This window comes from Prinia subflava, chromosome 12, assembly GCF_021018805.1.
Source record: "Prinia subflava isolate CZ2003 ecotype Zambia chromosome 12, Cam_Psub_1.2, whole genome shotgun sequence".
Taxonomy (NCBI): domain Eukaryota; kingdom Metazoa; phylum Chordata; class Aves; order Passeriformes; family Cisticolidae; genus Prinia; species Prinia subflava.
The window spans coordinates 17,924,087-17,947,144 of NC_086258.1; the positions used below are offsets into that span (position 1 = coordinate 17,924,087).

The 23,058-nt window shown below is 54.8% G+C and overlaps 1 protein-coding gene across 5 annotated transcripts in view; it reads left to right on the plus strand.

Annotated features, from left to right (window-relative positions):
• The window catches only part of SEPTIN9 (septin 9), a 138,611-nt gene that overhangs the window by 31,818 nt on the left and 83,735 nt on the right, over nt 1–23,058 (plus strand). Inside the window, exon 1 of one of the 5 annotated variants that reach the window (XM_063409339.1) lies at nt 5,806–6,412. The exons of 3 other annotated variants lie outside the window; for them this stretch is intronic. In XM_063409339.1, coding sequence (XP_063265409.1) covers nt 6,391–6,412 — 22 coding nt within the window. In that variant the 5' untranslated portion in view covers nt 5,806–6,390. Of the gene's footprint in view, nt 1–5,805; nt 6,413–6,755; nt 6,874–23,058 lie in introns of those variants that run through there. One more of the 5 variants, XM_063409337.1, reaches the window with a different exon arrangement.

Genomic DNA, 23,058 nt, shown 5'->3' on the forward strand with positions numbered 1-23,058 from the left:
CTGGGGACAAACCCTCGCTTGGCACGTGTCCCTTCACCACACATGGCCTTTCTCCTCACCAGGGCAAAGCAGCAGAGGGTGCAGCTTGGTCACCAGCCAGCCTGGAGGGTCCCCAGCCAGCCTGGAGAGACACCAGCCAGCCTGGAGGGTCCCCTGCCAGCCTGGAGAGACCCCAGACAGCCTGGAGGGTCCCCAGCCAGCCTGGAGGGTGCCCTGCCAGCCTGGAAGGTGCCCAGCCAGTCTGGAGGGTCACCTGCCAACCTGGAGGGTCCCCAGCTAGCCTGGAGTGTCCCCTCTGCTGGCACAGCCCTGTTGGTGATCCCAGCTCTGGGCAGCAAGAAGTCAGAGCAGTGGGGCTGCTCCCAGCTCAGGTGCTCGACTCCTGCAGGACACACACAGGGGACTTGTGTAACGCTGTCATGTGGACTCTGAGCTGCTGGCAGAGCCCTGTGGGGCTCCCACGTGCTCCCAGCAGAGCAGAGTGTTACTCACAGGGAGCCAGCGTGGGTGCCTCAGTGCACAGCTGAGAAATTCCAGGGCAGTGCTGGGTGCCCTGGGCTGTGTGAGGGGATGTGCTGAGTGCTGCCTGCTGGTTCTGTTCCCTCAGAACCCCTCTGATCCATCTTCAGTTTCATGTGTGGTCTCGCTGAGCCCCCAAATGCTGCTGAGCACTGGGGGTGAGGAGGTAGAGATGGATGCTCTTCCCACAGCCCCTGGCTCTGTGTGCTCTGGTGTGAGGAGAACATGGACAGTAAAATAAAAATCAGCAGTTCAGGAATGACCTGGGCTTTCATGCTCTGCGATGTTTGGGGGCTTCAACTGCTGGCTGTGTTTTAAGATAACAACTTTCCACACTGGAGCGTGATACAGATTTGTTGGTGAGTGCTGACAAGGCCCACAGGGCTCCCCTGAGGAAAGGAAACACAGAAGTGCAGTGTGGCTCCTCCAGGACAGGAGCAGAAGTCCTTGAGCAAGGTTCTTTCTCACCTCAGCACCAGGCATCTCTGGAGGAAGCCTTGAGAGCCCTTTCAGCAGAACCTGACATCAGGTGCAGCAGAGAGAGGGGACAGGAATGGCACTGTGGGTTTATCTGTTTGTCCTCTCCCCTTTTGAAGGATGGAGGAAAGTATCCCTGCTCCTCCAGAGTAAAAGAGTGCCGAGAGAGAAATAAATTCCTTGTCACCTCTGGCAGCCCTGTGAGGGCACAGCTGTGCTGGGACGTGGCTGGCTCCAGGTGCCTGTGCAGGGGATGCTCCTGGGGCTGGTGGCAGTGCCAGGACACGCTTCCAGCTGAGCTGCCAGGGGGCAGGGGGCAGTGGGGCAGCTGTGGAACCGTGTGGGTGCAGCACCTGGCAGGGGACACTCCCTGCTTGCCGGGGAATCCGGGGAAATGGATGGAAGGGGGAAGGAGGGCTGGCGTGTCCTGCCCTGCTGTGTGTGTTTGGTGTGAGCAGAGACCCAGCTGGGATCTCACCAAAGCTGAATAGAGGAGCAAATTCAGCAGTGCCCCACGGAGCTCTGCCTTCCCCAGCAGGGAATGACTACAGACCCTCAGGGGTGGGGAGACCCCCCCTGTTTGGGGCTCTCCAGGAGGGTAAAGAGGGCAAAACGAATGGGAGGGAGGGGTCCAGGAAGGAAAACATCAGCAGAGGATTGTGGAAAGGTTAATATTTATCTGAAACTCCTTCTGCTCTCCCAGGAGGGTGAGGAGTGTCCAGTCCTGCCTCGCCTCTCGCTCTGCCCTGCCGGCTGCTGTTAATTCTTCAGCACAGGAGTGTTAAAGAGTGAGCAGAGAGCCTGGGGAGGAGCAAGGCATTTCCAGCAGCTTGAGGCTTTCAGGCAGAGAGCTTGAGGGCCAGCATGGAGGAGAGCTCTGACAGGGACTGTCCTTAAAGATAAATCCCTCCACGAGAAACTCAGGGGGCTGCGTGGGGCTGGGGCAGCAGGGGACATGTGTTGCTGCTGGCACAGCCATCCCCTGCTGCCACTGCCACCCCAGCTCTGCCTGGGGATGAGCTCTGTGTCCTGGGTGAGGTCTCTGGCTTAGGAAAGGTAGTAACTCATGAGGATCTGAGTGATTTGTGTTCCCCTGTGTTGAGGCAATAGAGGTTTTCGTAAGAAATTGCCAGGGAGTGGCAGAATAGTGCTTGGCAGCACACGTGGAGGAGCTGAGAGCTGCAGCCCCGGGCAGGGCAGCTCCTTGTCTGCTCAGCTGGGAGAGGGGGATGGAGTGGGGAGGCAAACAAACACCTGGCAAAGAGCAGGGCAGCAGCACTGAGAGCGTGAGTACCTCCCTTGGAAAGAGGAGGATCTCCTTGGTTTGGTTTTAACTTTTTTCCAAAAAGGACAAAGGAAAGGACAAAAAAAAAAAAAAAAAAGGACTTCTTTTCTTCCAAAAGAACAGTTTCAGTCAATGTTTACCTTCTTCCCCATCATCGAGGCTCATAAAAATGTAAAAGAAAGGGTTTTGGAGCAAACAGCCCATGGAGGCTCAGATTCTCTCACAGCTGGCTCAGTCCAACCTGGGGGTAAAAGCCATGGAGGGAATATAATGGAGTAACACTTGATTGAGTTGGATCACTTGATTGGACCTGCATTTCCTCTTGTGAAAATGCTTCACTAAACATAATTTGATTTAGGAATGCTGCGCTCTGCCGCACTGTCCTCCCTCTGTGCTCTCCTCCCAGACACCCAGTGCTGCAGATAGCTGAGATAACCTGTAAAAGAACCAGCTGAATCCCCATTTTTCCTGCCTATCCAGGCCCTGGAGGTCTTTGGCTGCTCTGGCTGCTTCCTGCAGCTTTCCCAGCACAGCCTGAACCTCTGATCCCTGAGTGGACTTGTAGCCCTCATCCTCTCCAGCTCAGGGCTGGGGCTACAGGTGACACCTGCCTGATGTGCTAAAACCCTGGTGGAAGTGGTCAGCTGTGACTGAGACACTGCACTGAACCAGGCAGGAAAGAAAACAGCTCTCCTGACAGATGAAATGCCCCAGGAACGTAATCCCAGCATAAAACTGGAGAGGCAGACAGGGGACAGCAAATAAGATCTACCTGAATACCTGCAGGTGTCTGTGCCCCTGCTGTGGCTGGTGACAGTGACAATGGTCCTGAACCCCCTCCTGGCTGCCCACTGGGCTCTGTGCCATGGCCACAGCCCCTGCTTTTCTCTGTGCCCATGCACAAAGAGCAGCTCCTGGCTTGGCCAGGGGCTGGGCGGGCCCTGCAGAGGTGAGGGAGAGAAGGCTCCAGCTGAGCCTGGTGCAGGGCTTGGTCGACTTTCAGTGATTTCCTTCCTTGCTTTCTCTGCACCTGGCAGTGCTTCCTGCTGGCTGCCACCCGTGGCAGTGTCCAAACCCGTGGGGGAAAATGTGTGCACCCTGTGCCAGCCCCTGAGCTCCTGCTTTGTGTCTGATCCCTGTTTGTGTGTGGAGGTTGGGGGTGTTTTTACAGCAGATAGCAGTGATTTCCCTAGAGCTGCTCCTGCCTCCTCCCTCTCCTTGTGGCTTTCCCAAAAGTTGACCCCAGGGGGTTTGAACCCCAAGAAGGCAGGGGAAAAGAGTTCTCTGTCCTCTTCCTAAAATCTGGGTGTGCTTGACTTCCCCCCACCCTATAGCTGTACTGCTAGAAAATGGAATATGCATTTTCTTTCTCTGTACACATTTGTACAGTGCCCAGACCACTGAATATCCATTTGAACAGACACTTGAGAAGCTTCTCAGAAATGAAGAAAAATGGGGAACTCCCAGCCCTGGAACATGAGGGTCACTGGAAACACACCTCTGAAGGGAACAAACCTGTGTCGACATCACCAGCACGGGGTACCCCTCTCTTAATCACAGGCACCCCTTTGCCTTTATTTATTATTTGCCTTTTATATTTATTATTGGCCTTTTATATTTATTATTTGCCTTTTAGTGCTTTAGTGCACTAAAGTGCTCACTTTAGTGCAGTGAGCACTGCTTCAGAGACGCACGGCTGCACCTTTAAAGTGAATCCATTAAAATTTGCATGAGTACTCCAGGTCTGCATGAGAACAGCTACCTGGAGGTTTTGTGCATTTCAAGTTCAATTGCATTAACCATAGTCTGGGTTCACTTCCCTGAGTGATCTGCCCTGCTAGGAATGCTGCCTTCATCCTTCCCAGCCACCTGGGTCTTGATGGGTTAAAGTCTGGAGGCTAAAATGCACTGCTGCCCCCATCCCTTCTTCCTTTCCATTCACCTCCTTCCTCTCTCCACACCTCCCCGGGGTTTTTCCCTTCCTCTCTGGGCCGTGCTGGGCCCTGGGGCTGCTCGCTGGAGGCGGTGCAGTGGGGTTTGTGCTCCACGGGGCTCTGCAGCTGCCCCGTGTCCTTGCTTTGTGTTCAGCACCTTTGAGGTCTGGGGCAGGAAGCTCGGTCCGAGCTGTTAATGGGGAAACATTGCTCATTGTCCCCTCAGTGCCTCTGGCAGCGGGAACACCGAGATCTGCTAGCAAACAGTGAATGAGCAGGGTTTGGGAAGGAATCTGAACTCCTCTGCCTGGGAAATAACGGGCTGGGGGAGAGAGGGGCATTGGAGAGAAAGTTCCCGAAGGACTGGGCTGTCCTGGGGCTGCCAACCAGGGTGTGCAGGGCTCCCTGCTGCCTGCTGGGGTGTTTAGGTCTCTCTTCTGGGGTGTTTAGGGCTCTCTTCTGGGGTGTTTAGGGCTCTCTACTGGGGTCTGCAGAAGTCCCTGCTCTCTTTGGGGTGTTTAGGGCTCTCTTCTGGGGTATTTAGGGCTCCCTGCTGGCTGTGGGGCTGGGCTGACCCCACAGCCGGCTCCTGGCTGGGTTCCTCCCTCTCTGCTTTGGGGATGCTGCATCGGCTGCTGAACGGGACAAATCCTCAGTGTTGAGAGGTGACAGAGTGTCAGCCCAGGCTGTCCAAAGGTTTCACAGTGCCTGTAGCACCTGGAATTTTTCCTTGGAGGTTTATCCATCCAGCTGGGCAATAACCTGTCCTTGTGCCCATGGCGTGACAGCAGTGCCAGGCTGTGTCACAGATGTCACTCTTGGGTTTTTCTGTGTGAACTTGCAAGCTTTTTGGGGTCAAAACTGTCACTTGGACCATGCTGATCACACAGGGGTCCTGTCAGCACACGTGGAACAGCTGTGCCTCCCCTCCCAGCATCGCCTTGGCGGGGGATTGAGCAGTTTCTGTGCCAGCTCTGGGGATGGAGGCTGTGCCCTGGCATCTGGCTGGGTGATTATCGGTAGGAATCGGTGCCGGCTGGCTCGGCAGGGTGGTGCGGGGTGTTCGGGCAGCGGGCAGCCCGCGCTGGAGCTGCTATCGCCGTGTCCCCGCTGTGCCCGGGCCGGCGGCCAAGTGGAAGTTTCCGTGCGGGCCAGCCCGTGTATACACACATCCCTGCGGGCACCAGCCCTGCGGGGCTGCCCCGCTCCCTCTGCCCCCTCTGCCCCCTGCCCGGGCAGCACATCGGGGGAAAACCTCGCAAATCCCACCTCCACACCGGGGAGAGAACCCAGCGCTCCTGTCGGGGGCACGGAGTGTCCCTGCGGCTTGTGGCAGGCTCGGAGATGGCGCTGCCGCCTGCCCTGCCCTTGTCCCAGCGGGGAGAAGCGGTGCCAGGGCCCGCAGGGAGCCCCGAGGGGCCGAGCAGGACCCGGGAACGCGTGCGGGACCCGCAGCGGCGATGCTGAGCTCGGAATGAAGTCAGCCTTCATCAGCCGAATAGTTTATGCATGAATCGAAACTTCAGACCTGGCAGAAGGGCGGGGAGGAGCGGGGGGAGCGTGCAGGATCTGCGCTCTTTTAAAATGCTGGAGCCAAGGAAGGAGGAGGGGATAGAGGAAATAGCAGGAAAATAAGGCTGGAGAAGTGGGGAGAGATTTGAGAAGCTGGATGAGTTGTTCGCTGTGTTATTGCGAGGAGCCAAGTTCCTTAAGCATCTCCTGGTGGATATTAAGAGGGAGCTGCGGAGGCTGGAGCGCTCCCCTGGACACTCGCATGCTGTAGCTTTAAGACTGTTTTACAGAGGACTCGGGATTTCCAGTTTTTCCTGCGCCTGGTGGAGTATTCCAGGGAGTTACAGGATTTTTCGGGTCATGTACCCCCTTTTCCTTTCTTCTTCCTCCTTTCTCTTTCTCTCTTACTCTTCTTTTTCATTTCAAAGAGACAAAGCTACTTCAGTTTGGAGCACAAACATATGATCAGCACATGGAAATGTGGTAATTTGGATGCATTCATGATTGCAACAGATTGAAGAAATTAGACCAGACAAAGAGCTTTTTTTGGAAGAAGAGGAGGAGGAGGCAAGGCAAGGAGGGAGGGAGAGTGGGGGAAAGAAGGGGACGCCACCGAAAAAAGGGACGGCCGTGACACGCGGATGCTAAATATATCCCGTAGTAATGGAGAGGGACCGGATTTCAGGTAGGCTATTGATCTTTTAACACGTTATATTCTGCCCCTGCACTCCTACCATTTCAGCAGCTTCTGTACTTTGAGAAGAGGAACAGCCCCACTCTGGGTGGATTTCAGCCGATTCCTTTATTTATTTCCCTTTTTTTTTAACTTTTTTTTTTTCCCCTGCAACGCTTCCCTTCTGCATTTTTTTTTTCTTTTTTTTTTTCCATCCTCCTGAGCCCTCGAGACAGACGGTGATTCCAGCAGAAGCCGGGAGGGGGATGAAGGGGGGGAAGCAGGGGGGAAAGAAGAAACTGCTCTCTAGGTCTGGATTTCATTTGAGCCCCTCTCTCCCCCCCTGCGCTCCCATGTGCCGCACGGCGCGGGGGGATGAATGCTGAGCCTGTTAGCTCAGAGCTGCGAGCCGCGGAGAGAGAGGGAGGAAAATCGCCCAGCTCTTGGCATGGAGACGCGGTTCGGCTCTGAAGGTTGGCTCCTGGCGCTCTGTCTGTGCGTGTGTGTGTTGTGGTGGAGATTTTCCTGCTTGCCCCAAGTGTCTTCCCTGGGTTTTTTGCCCTCCCATCCCGCCTGGCTGGGCAGGAGCTGCCTGCGGGCTCCAGGGCTGGTCCCTGCTTTATGCTGGGGGGAGAGGCTGGAGGGGGGCAGGCAGAGCAGGGAGTAATTCCTGTAATTCCCCGGTTCTCCCGCAATTCCTGCCAGCAGTGCATGTCCGAGTGATTCCAAGAACTACCCCCAGCTCCGTGGAGCTGCTGTGGGTGGCTGTGGCTGTTCCTGGCAGCAGGGACAGGGGACAGGCTGTGTGCTGTCCCCTCTGTGCATGGTCAGTGTGACCAGGGGACAGGCTGTGTGCTGTCCCCTCTGTGCATGGTCAGTGTGACCAGGGACAGGCTGTGTGCTGTCCCCTCTGTGTCTATGGGCAGGGTGACCAGGGGACAGGCTGTGTGCTGTCCCCTCTGTGTGTGCATGGTCAGGGTGACCAGGGACAGGCTGTGTGCTGTCCCCTCTGTGTGTGTGTGTGGTCAAGGTGACCAGGGGACAGGCTGTGTGCTGTCCCCTCTGTGTCTATGGTCAGTGTGACCAGGGGACAGGCTGTGTGCTGTCCCCTCTGTGCATGGTCAGTGTGACCAGGGGACAGGCTGTGTGCTGTCCCCTCTGTGCATGGTCAGTGTGACCAGGGGACAGGCTGTGTGCTGTCCCCTCTGTGCATGGTCAGTGTGACCAGGGGACAGGCTGTGTGCTGTCCCCTGTGTGTGTGTGTGTGTGGTCAAGGTGACCAGGGGACAGGCTGTGTGCTGTCCCCTCTGTGCATGGGCAGTGTGACCAGGGGACAGGCTGTGTGCTGTCCCCTCTGTGCATGGGCAGTGTGACCAGGGGACAGGCTGTGTGCTGTCCCCTCTGTGCATGGTCAGTGTGACCAGGGGACAGGCTCTGTGCTGTCCCTCTGTGTGTGCATGGTCAGGGTGACCAGGACAGGGAAATTGAGGGAGGGGGTGTCTGTGCCTGCACTGGTGGATCCAGAGGAGCTCTCCCTCCTCGCAGGCAGCCCTGGCACAGCTCAGCTCACCCTCCTGTGGCACCAGGCCTCCTGTCCTGGGCGTTCCCGGGCGGCTGCCGGGCACCGGCGCTGGGAGGGAAACCACAGGGAGCAGAGGGAGAGCTCAAGCCGGGGTGGAGAGAAGCTGCGGCCGGGGAAGGCTGCTCCCACTGCTGGCCTGTTCCAGACCCACCGTGCCCATGCAGGGATGTGCTGAGAACAGCCCCGTGCCCTCTGGATAAGGGTTTACCTGCACTCCCTCTTCAGAGTGTGGGTGGCACCTTCTCATCCCTCTGTCCATCTCTGCTGCTTGTGCTTTCTCCTCTGGTCTGAGCCACTTCAAAGCATTCCTGAGAGCTGCTTGTAACTCAGAGCCTGGTGGTGTTTCAGCAGCCTGGAGCTTCGGGCTGGAGAGCCTGTGCCACTGGGCAGGGACAGAAGGGGGTGACAGGGGGGTCTGATCCATCCGTGGTGCAGTGCTGGGTCCACTTCCTCCTCACAGAGGTGCTGGGCAGCTCTGCAAAGGTGGGGGATAAAGGGGACTCCCTCGAGGTGTGATCCAGGGCTTTTTGTTCTGAAGGAGCACCAAAGATGGGGTTCTCTCAGCCCTCATGCTGTGCCCTGTGCAAGGCTGGCTGTCACTGCTCCCAGGGCGTGCAGCACACAGGGGAAGGGCAGGAAGACCCCTGAGCATCTTTGTGCAAAGGTGCAGGAGCTCTTGCTAAGGCCCTGGAGCAATATTTGCAAACCAATGTCCAAGTGCATCTGTGTTTCACTGACCTGGAACTGGCTTTTCCAGGGGTGGCTGAGCCGTGGGCAGGGATGCAGGGAGGGCACGTGGCTGTGCCCAGTGACCTGGGCCAGGTGTGCATAAATGGAGGCTGCCAGGATGATGAACACAACCCCTCTGCCCTCACTCAAATGCTGTGTGGGACCTTGGAAACGTGCTGGCCGTCCTAGTGGTGTTTATTACACGTGACTTTGGCATGAAATGTGGGATGGGGAAAGAGATGGCCTGAAAGTCTGGTGTCTGATCTGCTCCACAGGCCCCTGCTCGAAGGGGTCAGCATAGGCAGGGAAAACTGCTCAGTGGAGAGAGTGATAATCCACGTGTGGCAGAACTGTTCTTGAAGAGATTCTGGGCACAGAAGTGGCTAATAATGGTTGGAACTGATGATTTTAGGTGTCTTTTCCAAGCGGAGTGTTTCTGTAATTCTGACATCACCAGGCTGTGCTGCTGACTCCCATGGCCCAGCGTGGGTGCACAGGGAGAGCTGCTCTGCTCCCTGGTCCTGCTGATGGGCCCTGGAGGAGAGGAGCAGGGAGCAGGGCTCAGCCCAGCAGGACGGCTGGGCCCTGCCTTTGGGGCTAGCTGAGAGATGATGTGGATGAAAGCAGATCCGTGCCACGCTGGGGCCATGTCCCAGTCACTGCTCTGGCCCTAAACATGCTTTTAATTAGTCCTCGGCTGTGGGTGGGAAGAGCTGACTCCTGAGCTGAGGTTGGGGCTGAGCATGGGCTGAGGGCACTCCAGGCACTGGGAACTGGGCCTGGCCTCTTCTTTGAGTCTGCTTTCCCACAGCTGCTGGGCAGGACATGTCCCCTGGGCTGTCCCCTGCCCAGGGAGAGCCTGGGCTGTCCTCCCAGAGCCGTGTCCCTGACCCAGGGTCCCATCCCAGGGGATGACAAACCCCTGGAGCCTCAGGAGAAGGCACGGAAGGTGCGAGGTGAGGCTGTGGGTGTGTGCCAGCCTCACTGCCAGCCGTGGGGCAGCGAGGGGCTGCCTGCTCTGCAGCAAGGTGCCAGTCTCAGGTGATGCCCATGGGTGCTGGCAGGAGAAACACAATCTCACAGAACCTGTTTGTCTCTTCTAACCCAGCTAACTCATTTCTCACACATTTCTGAAAGCTGTGAAAGCGTGAAAAGCACTAGGTGTAAATGGATTTGTTTCCAGGCGTGTCTCTGCCCTGATTTTGGGGCTGCGAGCCGTGCTCTGGGCTCTGTCCCTCCGTGCCAGGTTGCGCTGGTGGCAGTGGCCTGGAGATGGCTCTCCTGTCTTTCCCTAGCGGCTGGTCCCTTTGACTAGCTCAAATCTCTCTACAAAGCTTTAATTGTTATTGCCGCGGGGCCTCTGGCCTCTTCTTAAAAGAAAAGGAAGGGTCTGCAGCTCCCTGGGCAGGGAGGATCTGGTTACTGCCCTGGTGAGGTGAGAGGACGGCTGCAGCCGTGATGGGAAAGGATGTCTGATCCCCCAGTGAAATAATTCATGTCACCTTCGAAACTGCACTGGAAAAGCTCATTTTTAGGTTAATAGATGATGATGAATGTGGGATCATAACACCTGACTGCCGTGAGTGGCATGTGTTAGGCAGAGCCTGGCGTGGGGGCTGTAAGTGCATAGAGGGAAGATAAAGGTCTCATTAACCCATTGTGGTTACTCTGGATCTTTCACTTACATCCACTACAGGTATGTTTGTGTGGAATATTCTGAGTTTGACATGGTTTTATCCATCACCCTGAGCAGCAGGGACACAGCCCCTTGTGTGTGTGGTTTGCAGGGACTGGGTGGTCACAACAAAACATCTCTGATATTCTCAGAGCTGCCTGGAGAGCACCGCATGCCTGGACTGAGAAAGAGGGAAGGAAAGCAGGGGTGCTGTTTGTGATTGCTGGAGGTGTGAGGGGATGCACTTGCTTCTTCATTTTTTTAAATAAAAGTTAATCTTCTAAAGGTGTGTGTCAAGGCAGAGGGGTTGAGGCTGCTTCTGATGACTTCAGCTGTCTTTCCTGTCTCAGGTGTCCCTGTTACTCCCAGGAAACGGCAGATAAAAGCCTGACACATCTCTTTTTAGTGGTTTCTCACAGCCATATACCTTATTTGCCAGACATTTTCCTTTTTCCTCTGGCTCAGCACCCCACACGTGGGACACCGGGCTGTGTGTTTACAGCCTGCACGCTTCCACCTCCTGTCAGATCCCACTGCACTCCCCCAGCCCTGGCACTCAGGGACACCTTCCCGTGTGTCCTTAGCCCTCTCTGTGCTGTCACTGTCCCACTGCTGGTGTCCCTGCCTGCTGCTGGCCCCTGTCTCCTGCTGCAGTGCTGCCCTGTAAAAGCCACCTGTACCTTCACTCTGCCTGTTCTGTAGCAACCTGCAGTGGCTGCAGGTTGTGTCTCAGTGAACAGGAGCTCCCTGCAGTGTCTCTTGGGGAAGGTTCTGGGTTTTCTGGGGCTCTGGAGCTGCCTCTGCAGGTGCTGTGTCTGCAGAGAGCTCCGTGCTGCTCCCAGCCCCTTTGGCTGCCGCTCCCGCCTGGCCGGCGGACGCATTCCCGCAGTTGTCTGAGGCATGTCAAGGTATGAAGCATTGTCCATTTCCTGATGTCTGCTCTTAAATCTGCTGGAAATTCTGCTCATCTCCATTAAATATGGCCCCGCTGTGGGGCACAACTCATCTCTGGCCTGACAGCGCAGGTAACTCTCCTCGACACCGCTCCGCTGAGCTGGGCCAGCACCAGGGCTGGAGCTCCTTTGCAGATTTTTGCTTTGCTGGATGACTTGGAGCCTCCCAGAGAGGCAATTCCCATGCTGCTGGGGTGAGGGAGGACATTTCTCATGCGAGTCAGGGCTCTTCCAAGGTCCAGCATACCATAATGCTGAGTAGAGGCAAGTACGTAGTTAGGGAAGTATGTCTGGGTCAACACATGTCTTGTGTTGCCTTAATGATCTCAGAAGCACAATATCTGTGTCCTGTTGGCTTTTCCATGCAGTACTTGCAGCTGTAGCTGGTGGACAGAGGGATTTGCTAGAGAGCAGTGGATGCCCCGTGCTGTGAGCGCTGTGTTGGGCTCAGGGCCCCGTGGCATCACTTGGGCACCAAGCCCCACGTCAGGAGCAGCCTTGTACCTGAGCAAATGTAGGGAAAATCCCTTGCTCTGCCTCTGAGCTGCCATTCCCCTTTGATTTTGGGTGAGGTTCTGGTGTTTGGGTCTCTGCTGAAGCTCCCTGTCAGTGGAGGAGTTGTGGGATTGCAGCTGGGAACTCGGAGCTCACTGCAGTGAGCAGAGTCCCTCAGACAGGGTTGTGAGAGGGATCTGGAGCTGTTCCATGTGGGCTGTCAGTGCTTGTTGCCTGCTCTGGACAGCTGATGGAGACAGCATCCTTCATGTGTGTGCTTAACCAATATCCATGGATCTTGACCCATTTTAAGCAGCTTCTTGGGCTCTATCCATTGCTTCTTCCCAGCAGTGTCTGTTTGCAAGGGCAGCTTCTCCCTTTCTAAGCTCCAATACTGAAAACTTAATTTCCCCATAGCTGAGCAGGACATGGCCCTGCCTGTCCTCCAGCATTTTCATGCTGTGGTTAAATTGATTTACCCTGTACCCTGGTGCTGCTTCCCTGCCATGGGACAATGTGAGCCTGTGCTGCAGGATGGAGATGCTGTTTGAGTGCAGGGGAAGTGAAACAGCCCTTCAGTGTGAGTTTTAACAGAATTTTGGGTTGCTGATGCCAAGAGTGTTGTTAGAGACTTATAAACAGCTCTGGATTGTGGCTTGGGGGCAGAATGGGCAGGGGTTTACAGGTGAATAAAATGCATTAGTTTTACAAGCAAATAATCACACAATAAATCTGAGAGTGTATTTTTTCGTGGAATGACAGCCCAGGTTGGAAAGGATGCCAGAAGATCACCTGGCCCAGCCTTTTGTGGGACAGGGAGCCTAAATAAGATTATCTAGCACAGTTCTCAATTACATCCTGAAAACCTCTAGCAGTGGGGACTCTACCATGTCCCCGGGGAGCTTGTTCCAGTGACTGATTATTCTCCCTGTAAAAAAATGCCTTTCTTGTATCAAAACATTTTTTCCCACATGAAGTCGGTGCTGTATAAACAGATCTGCATTGATTTTGTAATTACATCATTAGCAGGTAGCTTATAAACTAAAGTAGTTGTTCTTGAGGCCAGTTCTGGTTTCCAGTGAAGCCAGTCTGGCAGGGCATCCCTGTGTTTGGTGCTTCTGAGGTTCTGCTTGGAGTTTAGGTTTGGGCAGGCTCCTGTTTGAAGTCCTGTGTGAGGGTCTGCATCTCTGCACCCTCCTCAGGAGCTCCTGGTGCTGCCTGGCCCATGAGCTGCTGCAGCTGCTGATCCCTGGCTCTCCCAAGCAAAGAACTTTCCAGACCTTCTTGTCTGCGTGGTGCAGGAAATGCAGAGCATTGTGCTGCCCTGAGCTGGGGGAATCGAGGCTTGAGAGGCTCATCCCAGCCCAGGGCGGTGCTGCCCTGCCCAGGGGTGTTCTGTGTGGGTCCCTGTCACTGCTGTGGCTGTGGCACTGCTGTGGCTGTGGCACTGCTGCAGGGACTCCAGCTCTGCTCAGAGGGTCTGGGTGATGATTGCTGCGAGTGTAGCTGGAGGCAGGGTCCTGAGGACTTCACAGAAACATTGAGATGTCTCTTCACAGGGTGGCTTGTAAAGAGTGGATTGCCTGGGGCTGCGCAGGACATCAGCCTCAGATCTGTTTTCCAGAGACCTGTTTCCTTGACTACCATGTGTAAAGGAGTGCAAAGAGGCTTTTCCCACTGCTTCAGCCGACCTTTTCAAACCTATACCTTGTAAAGAACATCCCAAAGCTTCTTGCTGCTTTTTTAGCACATGGGGAGGGATTCCTGCATGAGAAACACCTTGGTTGGCTTCACCACCCACGGGGATGCCTCTAGGAAATCTGTCCCATCTCAGCTGACTGAGATCCCTGGGCTGACCCTCTGGGGTTGATGCCTTGAGCTTTTATCTTTGATGTTTTTCAGATGCTGTACTGCATTAGGGTATAACTCTGAACTCCACATGGAGTGTTAGTAAGCTCTCCTCACATTTTGCTCAGACAGAACAATCCTTCCAGGCCTGAGAACCAATGGCAGAATCACTGCCTCAGGCCTGTATAAACAAAAGTGAATTGGGGGGGAGCAAACTGGGAGAATTTGACTGAAGCTGTAATTGGAGGATTAACCCCTGATATGTAAATGGACCAGACTTATTTCTGTCTGAAAAACTCGTGACCATCTTGGGTGTAGTCTCTGCGAGGCTTTTGGCTGCACAGTGTGTATTTGAAGGCCTTTAATAAATACCCACTTTATAAATACCCACTTTAATAAATACCCACTCTATCCTCTATCCTCTGTCTGGCCTCTCTTCTAGGTAGCCACTCCAAGGCATCAGCGTCTCCTGCCCTCCAGCAGCTCCCTCCCACAGCCCTGGCTGCTGCTTTCCAGCCAAGGGCAGATGTGTCAGCATCCCCCGAGGCTTCGGCTCCCATCTCTGACTCACGGGTCTGTCACTGCCTCTGACTCAACCCCATCCCCACGGATGTGCCTGGGCTGGGAACGGGTGCCAGGGGCCAGGCAGGGAGACAGCTCGTGGGACACGGGTCCTGAGTGAAGGACATGTGTCCTGAGTGTGTGACACGGGTCCTGAGTGTGGGACACAGGTCCTGAGTGTGGGACAGGGATCCTGAGTGTGGGACAGCTCATGGGACACGGGTCCTGAATGAGGGACACGGGTCCTGAGTGTGGGACATGGATCCTGAGTGCAGGACAAGGATCCTGAGTGCAGGACACGGGTCCTGAGTGTGGGACAAGGATCCTGAGTGCAGGACACGGGTCCTGAGTGTGGGACACGTGTCCTGAGTGTGGGACACGTGTCCTGAGTGTGGGACAGGGATCCTGAGTGTGGGACAGGGATCCTGAGTGTGGGACATGGATCCCAGGAGCAGGACAGAGATCCGCAGTGCAGGACAGGGGTCCTGAGTGTGGGACATGGGTCCTGAGTGTGGGACATGGATCCCAAGAGCAGGACAGAGATCCGCAGTGCAGGACAGGGGTCCGAGTGCAGGACAGGGGTCCGAGTGCAGGACAGGGATGCGTGGCCGCAGAAAGTGATGGTGCTGCGCTCTGGGGGCTGGAGATGCCCCGGCTCACCCCAGGGCTGGAGGGATGAGGTGGGCACTGCCACGTTCCCTGCCCAGGCCCTGGGAACTGCGAGGGCTGCCTGCAATCCCTGCTTCAGCCCCCTTCCAGCCTCCCCATGCCCACATCTGCATCGCTTCTCCTCTGCCTCAGAGATGCCCCTTCACCCCTAGGTGTTCACTTGAATTTCCCCTCTGAAAGGTTGTGTCTGGCTGTAAAAAGCAAATAACTGCTGTGGTTTAGAACCCAGGACAGTAAATTCTGATTTATGTCTTTACAGGGAGGGGTTTTATTCAGTAAAATGGACAGTGTTTATCACTACGGTGCTAAAAGCATCAGGGTTCTCCTCTCCTGAACAGATTTGCTCTTTGCCACAGCTTTTATTTACTAGTGAGTCAGGATCTGAGCAGCAGCAGGAGGGAATGATCTCGTGGCACTTTAAAGCAGGGCTGTTGGAGCCCTCTTCCTGCTCCTGCACTGAATGGCTCTGTGCCCTTGCGTAAATCATTTAACACGTGTGCTCTCACTTCCCAGATGGAAAATGAGGTGGATCCTTTCCGTTTTTCCTCGGCACTGCAGGATCCTCTGCGAGGCAGCTGCGAGGGGGTTGTGGTGATCAAGCTGGGAATTTGAGCCTTGGATGTGTCAGCAGCCCGGGCAGGGCTGGGATGAGCTCCCTCCACTGTGGGCAGTGGCTGATTTGAGATGTGGGGCTGGGTGTGGGTGGGCATCAGGCTGGAGTTGTTCCCACTGGATCTGTCTCTGCTGGGAGGTGTGGGCCAAAGAGCAAGAGCATGGGATTTATTCTCTGCTGGCAGTGCTCATTCCTCAGGCATTGAAGGCAGGGCTGGCATGGACAAAACTTCCTCTGGAGAGATGCTGCTGCTGCCAGGGCCGTGTTCACAGCTGCAGCACCACTCAGCACTGGCTGGTGTGTCCTGTGCCCGCCCCTCTCATCAGCAAGAGCATCTATCTCCTCTGTTCCGTGGGGAGATGGAAGACATAAACCTGCTCATCCCTTCCCTGCTGTTTTCTTCTGAGGTATTTAAATTTTGCCCTCTCTTTCCCTGGAAATGAGGATGGCCCTACCATTTCCCCCAGTTCTCCCTCCCCAACCCTGAAACATTTAGTTTTGCTTTATTGTTTTCCTTCCCCCTGTGGCTTTTCTTGGCTCAGTAGAGTGACAAGGCTGGAGCTGCCACTCCAGGAACACTCACCAAGAGGGCTCGTGTTTAATTGTTCACAGATTTATCAAGATAGAGGCAAAGCAGGCAACCTTGAGAGCAGATAAGCTGTTGGGCCATGAAGAGGGCTTCAGCACCTAAAATATTTCCCAGTTCTCCCCTTTCTTGCATTCTTTGATCCATTCAAGTGGAGAACTGGTCAAACCTGACTTTAGCTGCCTGAAAAGCCCTGGTTGATCTCTGTATTGACAGCTGCTCCTCAGGGGAGGGAGCCTGCTTGGAAACCACCGAGCTTGCTGAGCTGTTGGTTGTTTTGGGGTGTTTTTTTTTTTTTTTTTTTCCAGAAAATATGATAAGTTCCCGGTGGGTGGAGAGGGAAAGTGAAGTATGAAATTGTGAGTCTTGTGCTCTCTGTTGAAACACACCCTGGGGAAGGCATATCCTCCATAAACAGCAGTGTTGGCCACGGACCAGGAAACCCTTCCCTCCCCGCTCCCCTCTGCAGCAGAGCCCAGTGCTGCAGGCGGTGTTTCCATCCAGGAGGGCTGTTCTGGATCCTGGCACCTCTTCAGCCCCTGAGACACCCTGGAAAAGCCCGTTGAAGGTTGTCCTCTCTCCCCGTTGTTCCAGTACCTGGTGTTACTGGTGTTACTGGTGTTCCAGTAATGTTTGCTGCAGTAACTGGTGTTCCAGTGACTGTTTGCTGCAGTAACTGGTGTTGCTGGTGTTCCAGTGGCTGTTTGCTGTAGTAACTGGTGTTACTGGTGTTCCAGTGGCTGCTACAGTAACTGGTGTTACTGGTGTTACTGGTGTTCCAGTAATATTTGCTGCAGTGACTGGTGTTACTGGTGTTACTGATGTTCCAGTGGCTCTTTGCTGCAGTAACTGGTGGTACTGGTGTTACTGGTGTTCCAGTGGCTGTTTGCTGTAGTAACTGGTGTTACTGGTGTTACTGGTGTTCTAGTGGCTGTCTGCTGCAGTAACTGGTGTTACTGGTGTTCCAGTGGCTGTTTGCTGCAGTAACTGGTGTTACTGGTGTTCTAGTGGCTGTCTGCTGCAGTAACTGGTGTTACTGGTGTAACTGGTCTTCCAGTAGCTGTTTGCTGCAGTACCTGGTGTTACTGGTGTTCCAGTGACTGTTTGCTGCAGTAACTGGTGGTACTGGTGTTACTGGTGTTCCAGTGGCTGTTTGCTGCAGTGACTGGTGGTACTGGTGTTACTGGTGTTCCAGTGGCTGTTTGCTGCAGTGACTGGTGGTACTGGTGGTACTGGTGGTACTGGTGGTACTGGTGGTACTGGTGGTACTGGTGGCACTGGGCTCTGTGCTTGGGCGTTGCTCTGGCTGTGCTGTGAGGCTGTGGGGGATGTTGCCTGAGCACTGATGGAGCCGGGTGCTTTGGATTCTGCTCCTGGCCTTGCTCCAAAAGGACACAGCAAGAGGTTTTGTCACAGCTCTGGTCCTGTCCTGCCGTGGGCACACCTGTGCAGCAGCTGTGGTGCTCAGGCTGCTCTCCACCTCATGGCTGATCCCCAGATGGGGTAGGACCCACCTCTGGTGCCCTCTGCTCACCTCTCCAGCAGCTCCACTGCTCCCTCCTCAGCTCAGGACTGCTCAGAGAGTGGCCCTTTGTCTGCAGCTGGAGAGGAAACTTCATCTTGCCCTGCACAAGGGCAGAAGGTGACAGCCAGAGGCACAAGGGGATGTTTGACAGCGGGTGATGCAGAGCTGCTTTGGTCCTGGGGGCTGAAGGGCTGCCAGAGAGCTGTGGCAATCACACCAGAGCTGCAGGCCTGCAGGAAGAAAAGGGATTTTGGAGAAAAGGGCCTCAGAGGCAGCAGGAGGGGTATCAGGAGGGTTTGAGCAGCAAGGGTGGGGTCTCAGCCTGAGCTCTCCCTCTCTTGGCTCCCTGCCCTCCTCCCCCTCCTCTCTCTGTGTGCAGTTTCCCAGTGCGGGCCAGCAGGGACCCGAGCCCTGCTCTGTCTCTGGTGGAGCTCAGGTCTGCCTGCTCGCCCAGGATTTGCTCCTCTGCCAGAGCCTGTGTGTGCTCCATCCCTAGAAGTGTCCAAGGCCAGGTTGGACAGGGCTTGGATAGAGGAAAGTGTCCCTGCCCATGGCAGAGGGGCTGAAACAAGATGATCTTTAAGGTCCCTTCAACCCAAACCATTTTATGATCCTGTGATAACAAGAAAAGGTTTATTTTGCTGCTTTTTGCTCACAGAGGGACATGAATCCAAACAATGGGCCGACAGCAGAGCACCCATTTTTCTGCACTGAAGGATTCACCCAACACCACTGATTATCCATCAAACCCAAGCATCTGCTCCTTTTCTTTCCCAGTTCCCTCTTGTACAAGGCTGCAGGTTGTTTTGTGGCTGTCAGTGCCCTCCTTCTGCTGGGAGCCCCTCTGAGCCCCGGCAGCAGTGAACACTGCCCACCATAAACCCTGGGAAATCCAGTCCTGTGGTGATCACACTGCTCAAAGGCAGCTTGGCTGGGACAGGACATTCTGCTGACAGGTTTCCCCATGAAGTAAAAAGTTGTAGCTGTTGACATATGAGTGCATTTGAAGCTTTTCCTGTCAAACTCCACTGTGCTGGCTTCAAACCCAGTGTGAACCCAAGGACAGCTTCAGGGGGCAGAGGCTGCCTGAACTTTGGCAGAAGTTCATGTTGTGTTTTGAGCTGAAATTCAGGTTGCTGCTTCTCCCTGCGTGCCTTCAGGTGGTGATGCACAGTCTTTGTGCAGCTGCAAGGACCAGCAGAAGCAGGGCTGTTCCCTAATTGCCTCTGGCCATCTGGGAGAAGCTGTTTGAGTTAATTGAACTGTCTCTCATGCTTAACTATGAAACAGGAATTGCATTGAACTGTGGAGGTCAGCAGTGTCTGGGCATGTGTAGAGTGTGGTAATCTGTGTGGGGATGGTGAGGATGAGGTGTGGAGGCATCACCTCCATCTGAAACCCAAGTACCTCTGCCATTCCCACCTCTGCCTGTCCGAGGTCCTCAGCTCCCAGTGACTCTCATGTTTCCCTCCAGGTTCTTTGGATGTTGACTCCCAGGTGCCTGTCTTGCTCTTCCTTACTTTTTGGATGCTTTTAGTACTTTTCTCATTGTTAGCAAAGTTAATTAACATCAGGAGCTGCTAGTATTTGTAAAGCTGCTTTCCAAGGCAGACTGCTGCTCACAATTTTCTTTTTTCAAGCAGATATGTCAGACCCATCATCAAAATAACCCATCAAAAACATCCCTTCATAGCCCTCTCACTGATAATGCATGGACTTAAGCAATAAAGCCAGGCTGGTTTGCAGTCCTGTTACCAGCTTGGAAAGCAAACTGGCTTTAAAAAAACTAAAGAGAAACCAACAGCAAGGAACAAACCTGATGTTTTCCAGCAGAGACACAGAATTGGCTCTGTGGGGAGCTGGTCTCTCTCAGGAAGAGCTGGAAGTGGCCACTTGGATTTAATACTGCGCTCATCAGCTGCATCTGCCACCAACAAGAACATCTTGCATGGCAAGGACTTTGCTATTTCCCATTGGATAGGAAGCTGCCCTTTTATTCTGGTGAGTTAAGGGCAGGGATCTGGGCTGGCGTGGAGCTCCCCCGGCTCCTGCGGCCAAACACTCACTCCCGGCAATCCTGCTGCGCTCGGCGTTTCCCGAGGGTCACAGAAACATCCTTCCCTCTTATCCGAGGCTGGACGTGCACTCTGCAGGCTGCTGACAGTCCCTTGCAGGAGGCAGAGCTGCCCCAGAGGCTTTGGCAGCTGGGCGAGGTTGGGGAGGGACGGGAGCCCCGTGGGGCAGAGCGAGGCCGTGGGGATCCCGCTGAGGTGGCTTTGGGCCATCCCTGTGCCCGCTGCTGCTGGAGGTGTTGGGAGCTGTCCCACACCGTGAGGGGCCAGCAGGGTCCTCCTCAGGAGTTTGGATTTGCCAGTGTGGCTCCACCTGAGTGTCCCAGCTCGCCGTGGCCTCCTGTGGATGTGATTTTCCAGCAGCTCGGGATGCTGCACTCCCTCTCCACCACGATCGGGTGTTTCTCCCGAGGAAGGCGTGGGAGTGGAGGTTTATCTCCGAGCTGGCAGGCAGGGGAGGATGCCACACCTCTGGGAGCTCCTGGGGCTGGGTGGAGAGGGAAGGTGGAGCAGCAGGACGTGGGCTTTGAGGAGCTGCAGTTCATGGGCTTGCCCTGAGGCCAGGGCACTGTGAGATTTCCCGCTCCCCCGGGGAAGGAGAGTAGCAATAAATCTGGATCATTTGTCACAGGGCCTGGCCCTCTGGGTGATTTCTGACACTCTGTGCCTTTCTGACAGCACATGCAGCAACAGGCTGTAATCCACAGGGGTTTCCTTGGCTCTGGAGCTGAGGCAGTGCTCACTGTGAGTGAGCTTGGCTGCGAGGAGCTCCCAGCTCGGGGTGTGAGGGTCAGAGCAAAGGAAGCAAAGGCACAGTTAACACATAGTGGGGCCCTTTCATTGCCAGGCTGGAGGATTTTGTTGTCCTTCAAACGGAGGCGTGGGTAGCTTGATGGCTGCTGCTGTGGGATCTCGCAGTGCTGCTGCAGAAGAGCTGCACGGCTCCTTCAGGAGATGCACCAAAGGGAAAGGCAGGCCAAGGAGATCCTGTAAATGCTGAAAACCTGCTGGGTCTGGAAATTCATGCTTGTGTGGCTGGTATGGGCTGAGGGAGCCCTTGTGATAGAGGAAAGATACAGACATCCAGTCTGTCTTTGAATGAGGTTGAAAGACAGAGTTATCGTCAGGTAGAAGATCAGGAGTGGTGATAAGATGCAAAGAGGTCCCTGTCTTTGTGGTGGGAAACTTTTCTGGAAGCTCCAGACTGTGTGGAACACTTAGAATTGTGTCTGGCTTTGGATGTTTCTCCCTGGAAGATGCCCAGTTCATCCCCAGTAACCATCCTTCTGTTCCATAGTGTGAGCTCCAGTCAGCCCTTCCCAGGCAAAGCCCTGGCTGTGCTACACTGTGGAGAGCCCGTGGCTGATTCCTTATAAGATGAGGGGGTTATTTTACTTTATTCCTTTGTCAGAGGCTGTGGCTGTTTCCTTCTAAGGTGAGGGGTTTATTTTGCTTTATTCCTTTGACAGCCTTCCTTGAGCTTTGCCAGCTCTTCTCTCCATCAGCCTGCAAGACCTAGAAGGAAACCACTGCCTTCAAAAAGCCTTTTTAATGCCTAATTCAGGAAAATAAAGAGAATTGTTTGAGTGCCACTGTGCTCTGAGTAACAGGCATTGCTGGGGGTGTGTGAGGGGCACTGCCTGCTTCTCAGGATGTGGAGGGGGGCTCTTCACATTCTCAAGTCTGCAAATGCTCCACACATCTGGCACGAGAGGACTGGGCTGGACTATTTGCCTTCTTTAGCAACTGGAAACAATCCAGCCTGCCAGTTTCTGCAAAGCTCATTCTGTGGTTTAGTGGATAATACTGATCCTTGTTCAACTCCCACGCTTCAGTGCCTTGTGGGAGGGTAGGGAAGGCTTTGCAGAGCTTGAGCTTTGCTGGGACCCCAGTTCACTGCTGCGGAAGGCAGCATGAATATTCATTGTGCCTGAAGTGCTTGCTCCATAGCTGTAATAAAATGTTTGTGGTGACACAGGGATGACTCTGAGGTGGTGGCAGGTGGTCAGCAGGTGTGAGGGGGAAGGGCTGTTTCTCTGAGCTCCAGAAATGTCTTTGTGAGTGCATTTCCAGGAGTTAGACTCGTGCTGCCGTTGTCCCCCCATGCCAGGATGAGTTTGGTGTCTGTGCCCCCTGCAGCTGGGAGATGGCTGCAGGCAGTGCAGGCTGGCTGGGCTCAGGAGAGCCTAGAAAATGCAAAACCTGCATTTTCTCAAGCAATCAGCAGAGCTGCTGAGCGACACAAATCAGAGTGACAGCCACATCAAGGCAGATCTGCCAGGGATGGGCACGCAGGATTTATCCTGGGGTTGCACCAACGTGAGCAAAGGTGAATCCAAGTGTCCCAAATCCTCAGCAGAACGAGGATGCCCTGATGCTGTGGCTGGTGAGGCTGTTTCCTGCCCACAGAGCTGGGGCAGCCCCTCTCTGAGAGGTGCAGAGGGGATGTGGGGGCAGGAGAGTTTCTGTGAGCAAGAGGTAACATTGAATTTTGGTGCTGGATTGTCCCCCAGCCCCTCTGCCTGCAGGCAGCAGGGCACAGATGTGTGCCCTGGATGGGCTGTGCAGGTCTCTGAGCTGTATTATCCAGTTGAAGACCTGGCTGTTTGCAGAGAGTTGGACTAGATGGCCTTCAAAGGTCCCTTCCAACCCCACCCTTCCATGATCCCAAGACAGAGCACGGAAATGGCTCTTCTTGTCTAAGAGCTGGTTGGAGATGAGCCCTCAAAGCTGCTCACACAGGAGTTTTCCCCACGTCTGCCGTGAGAGTGCTGAGGCCTCCCAGCTGTGTGTTGAACCCCAAGGAAGGTGTTTGACGGGGACAGGGTGGATGTTTCGGGGCAGAGCAGGAGGGCACAGAGTAGAGAGTGGTTTGGGGGCCAGCCCCTCGGCTCCGGCCCCGCTCACATCCCTCGTGTGTGGAAGACAGATGAGGTGAGCAGGGTTTGGTACGACTGGCAGCAGACACAGATCATGGATTAAACATGTGCATGGCAAGAAAGGGGCTTTCTTGAGGCAGACAGAGGCCTGCTGTTGCTGTGCAGCCCCGCTCCTCCCAGCCCTGTGCTAACAGCATTATCAATGTGTTTATACGAAGCTTGGCTGCAAAACTCCTCATCGGCCTCCAGCTTTTCCAAGCGAGTCTGTAGCTTTGCTAAACACTCCTTTTGTTGTGCTGCCAGAGGCTCTCCCAGAGGCCAGTGAAGGAGGTGGCCTGTTTGGCCACAGCGGTATCTGGACCGGAGATTGAATTCCCGCGTGTCTTAAATCTGTCTCCAGAATGGCAAGCGACCAAGTGGGCATCTCCTTCTCCAGCTAATTGGCTGTTTATGTGCAAATTGGCCTCTGGC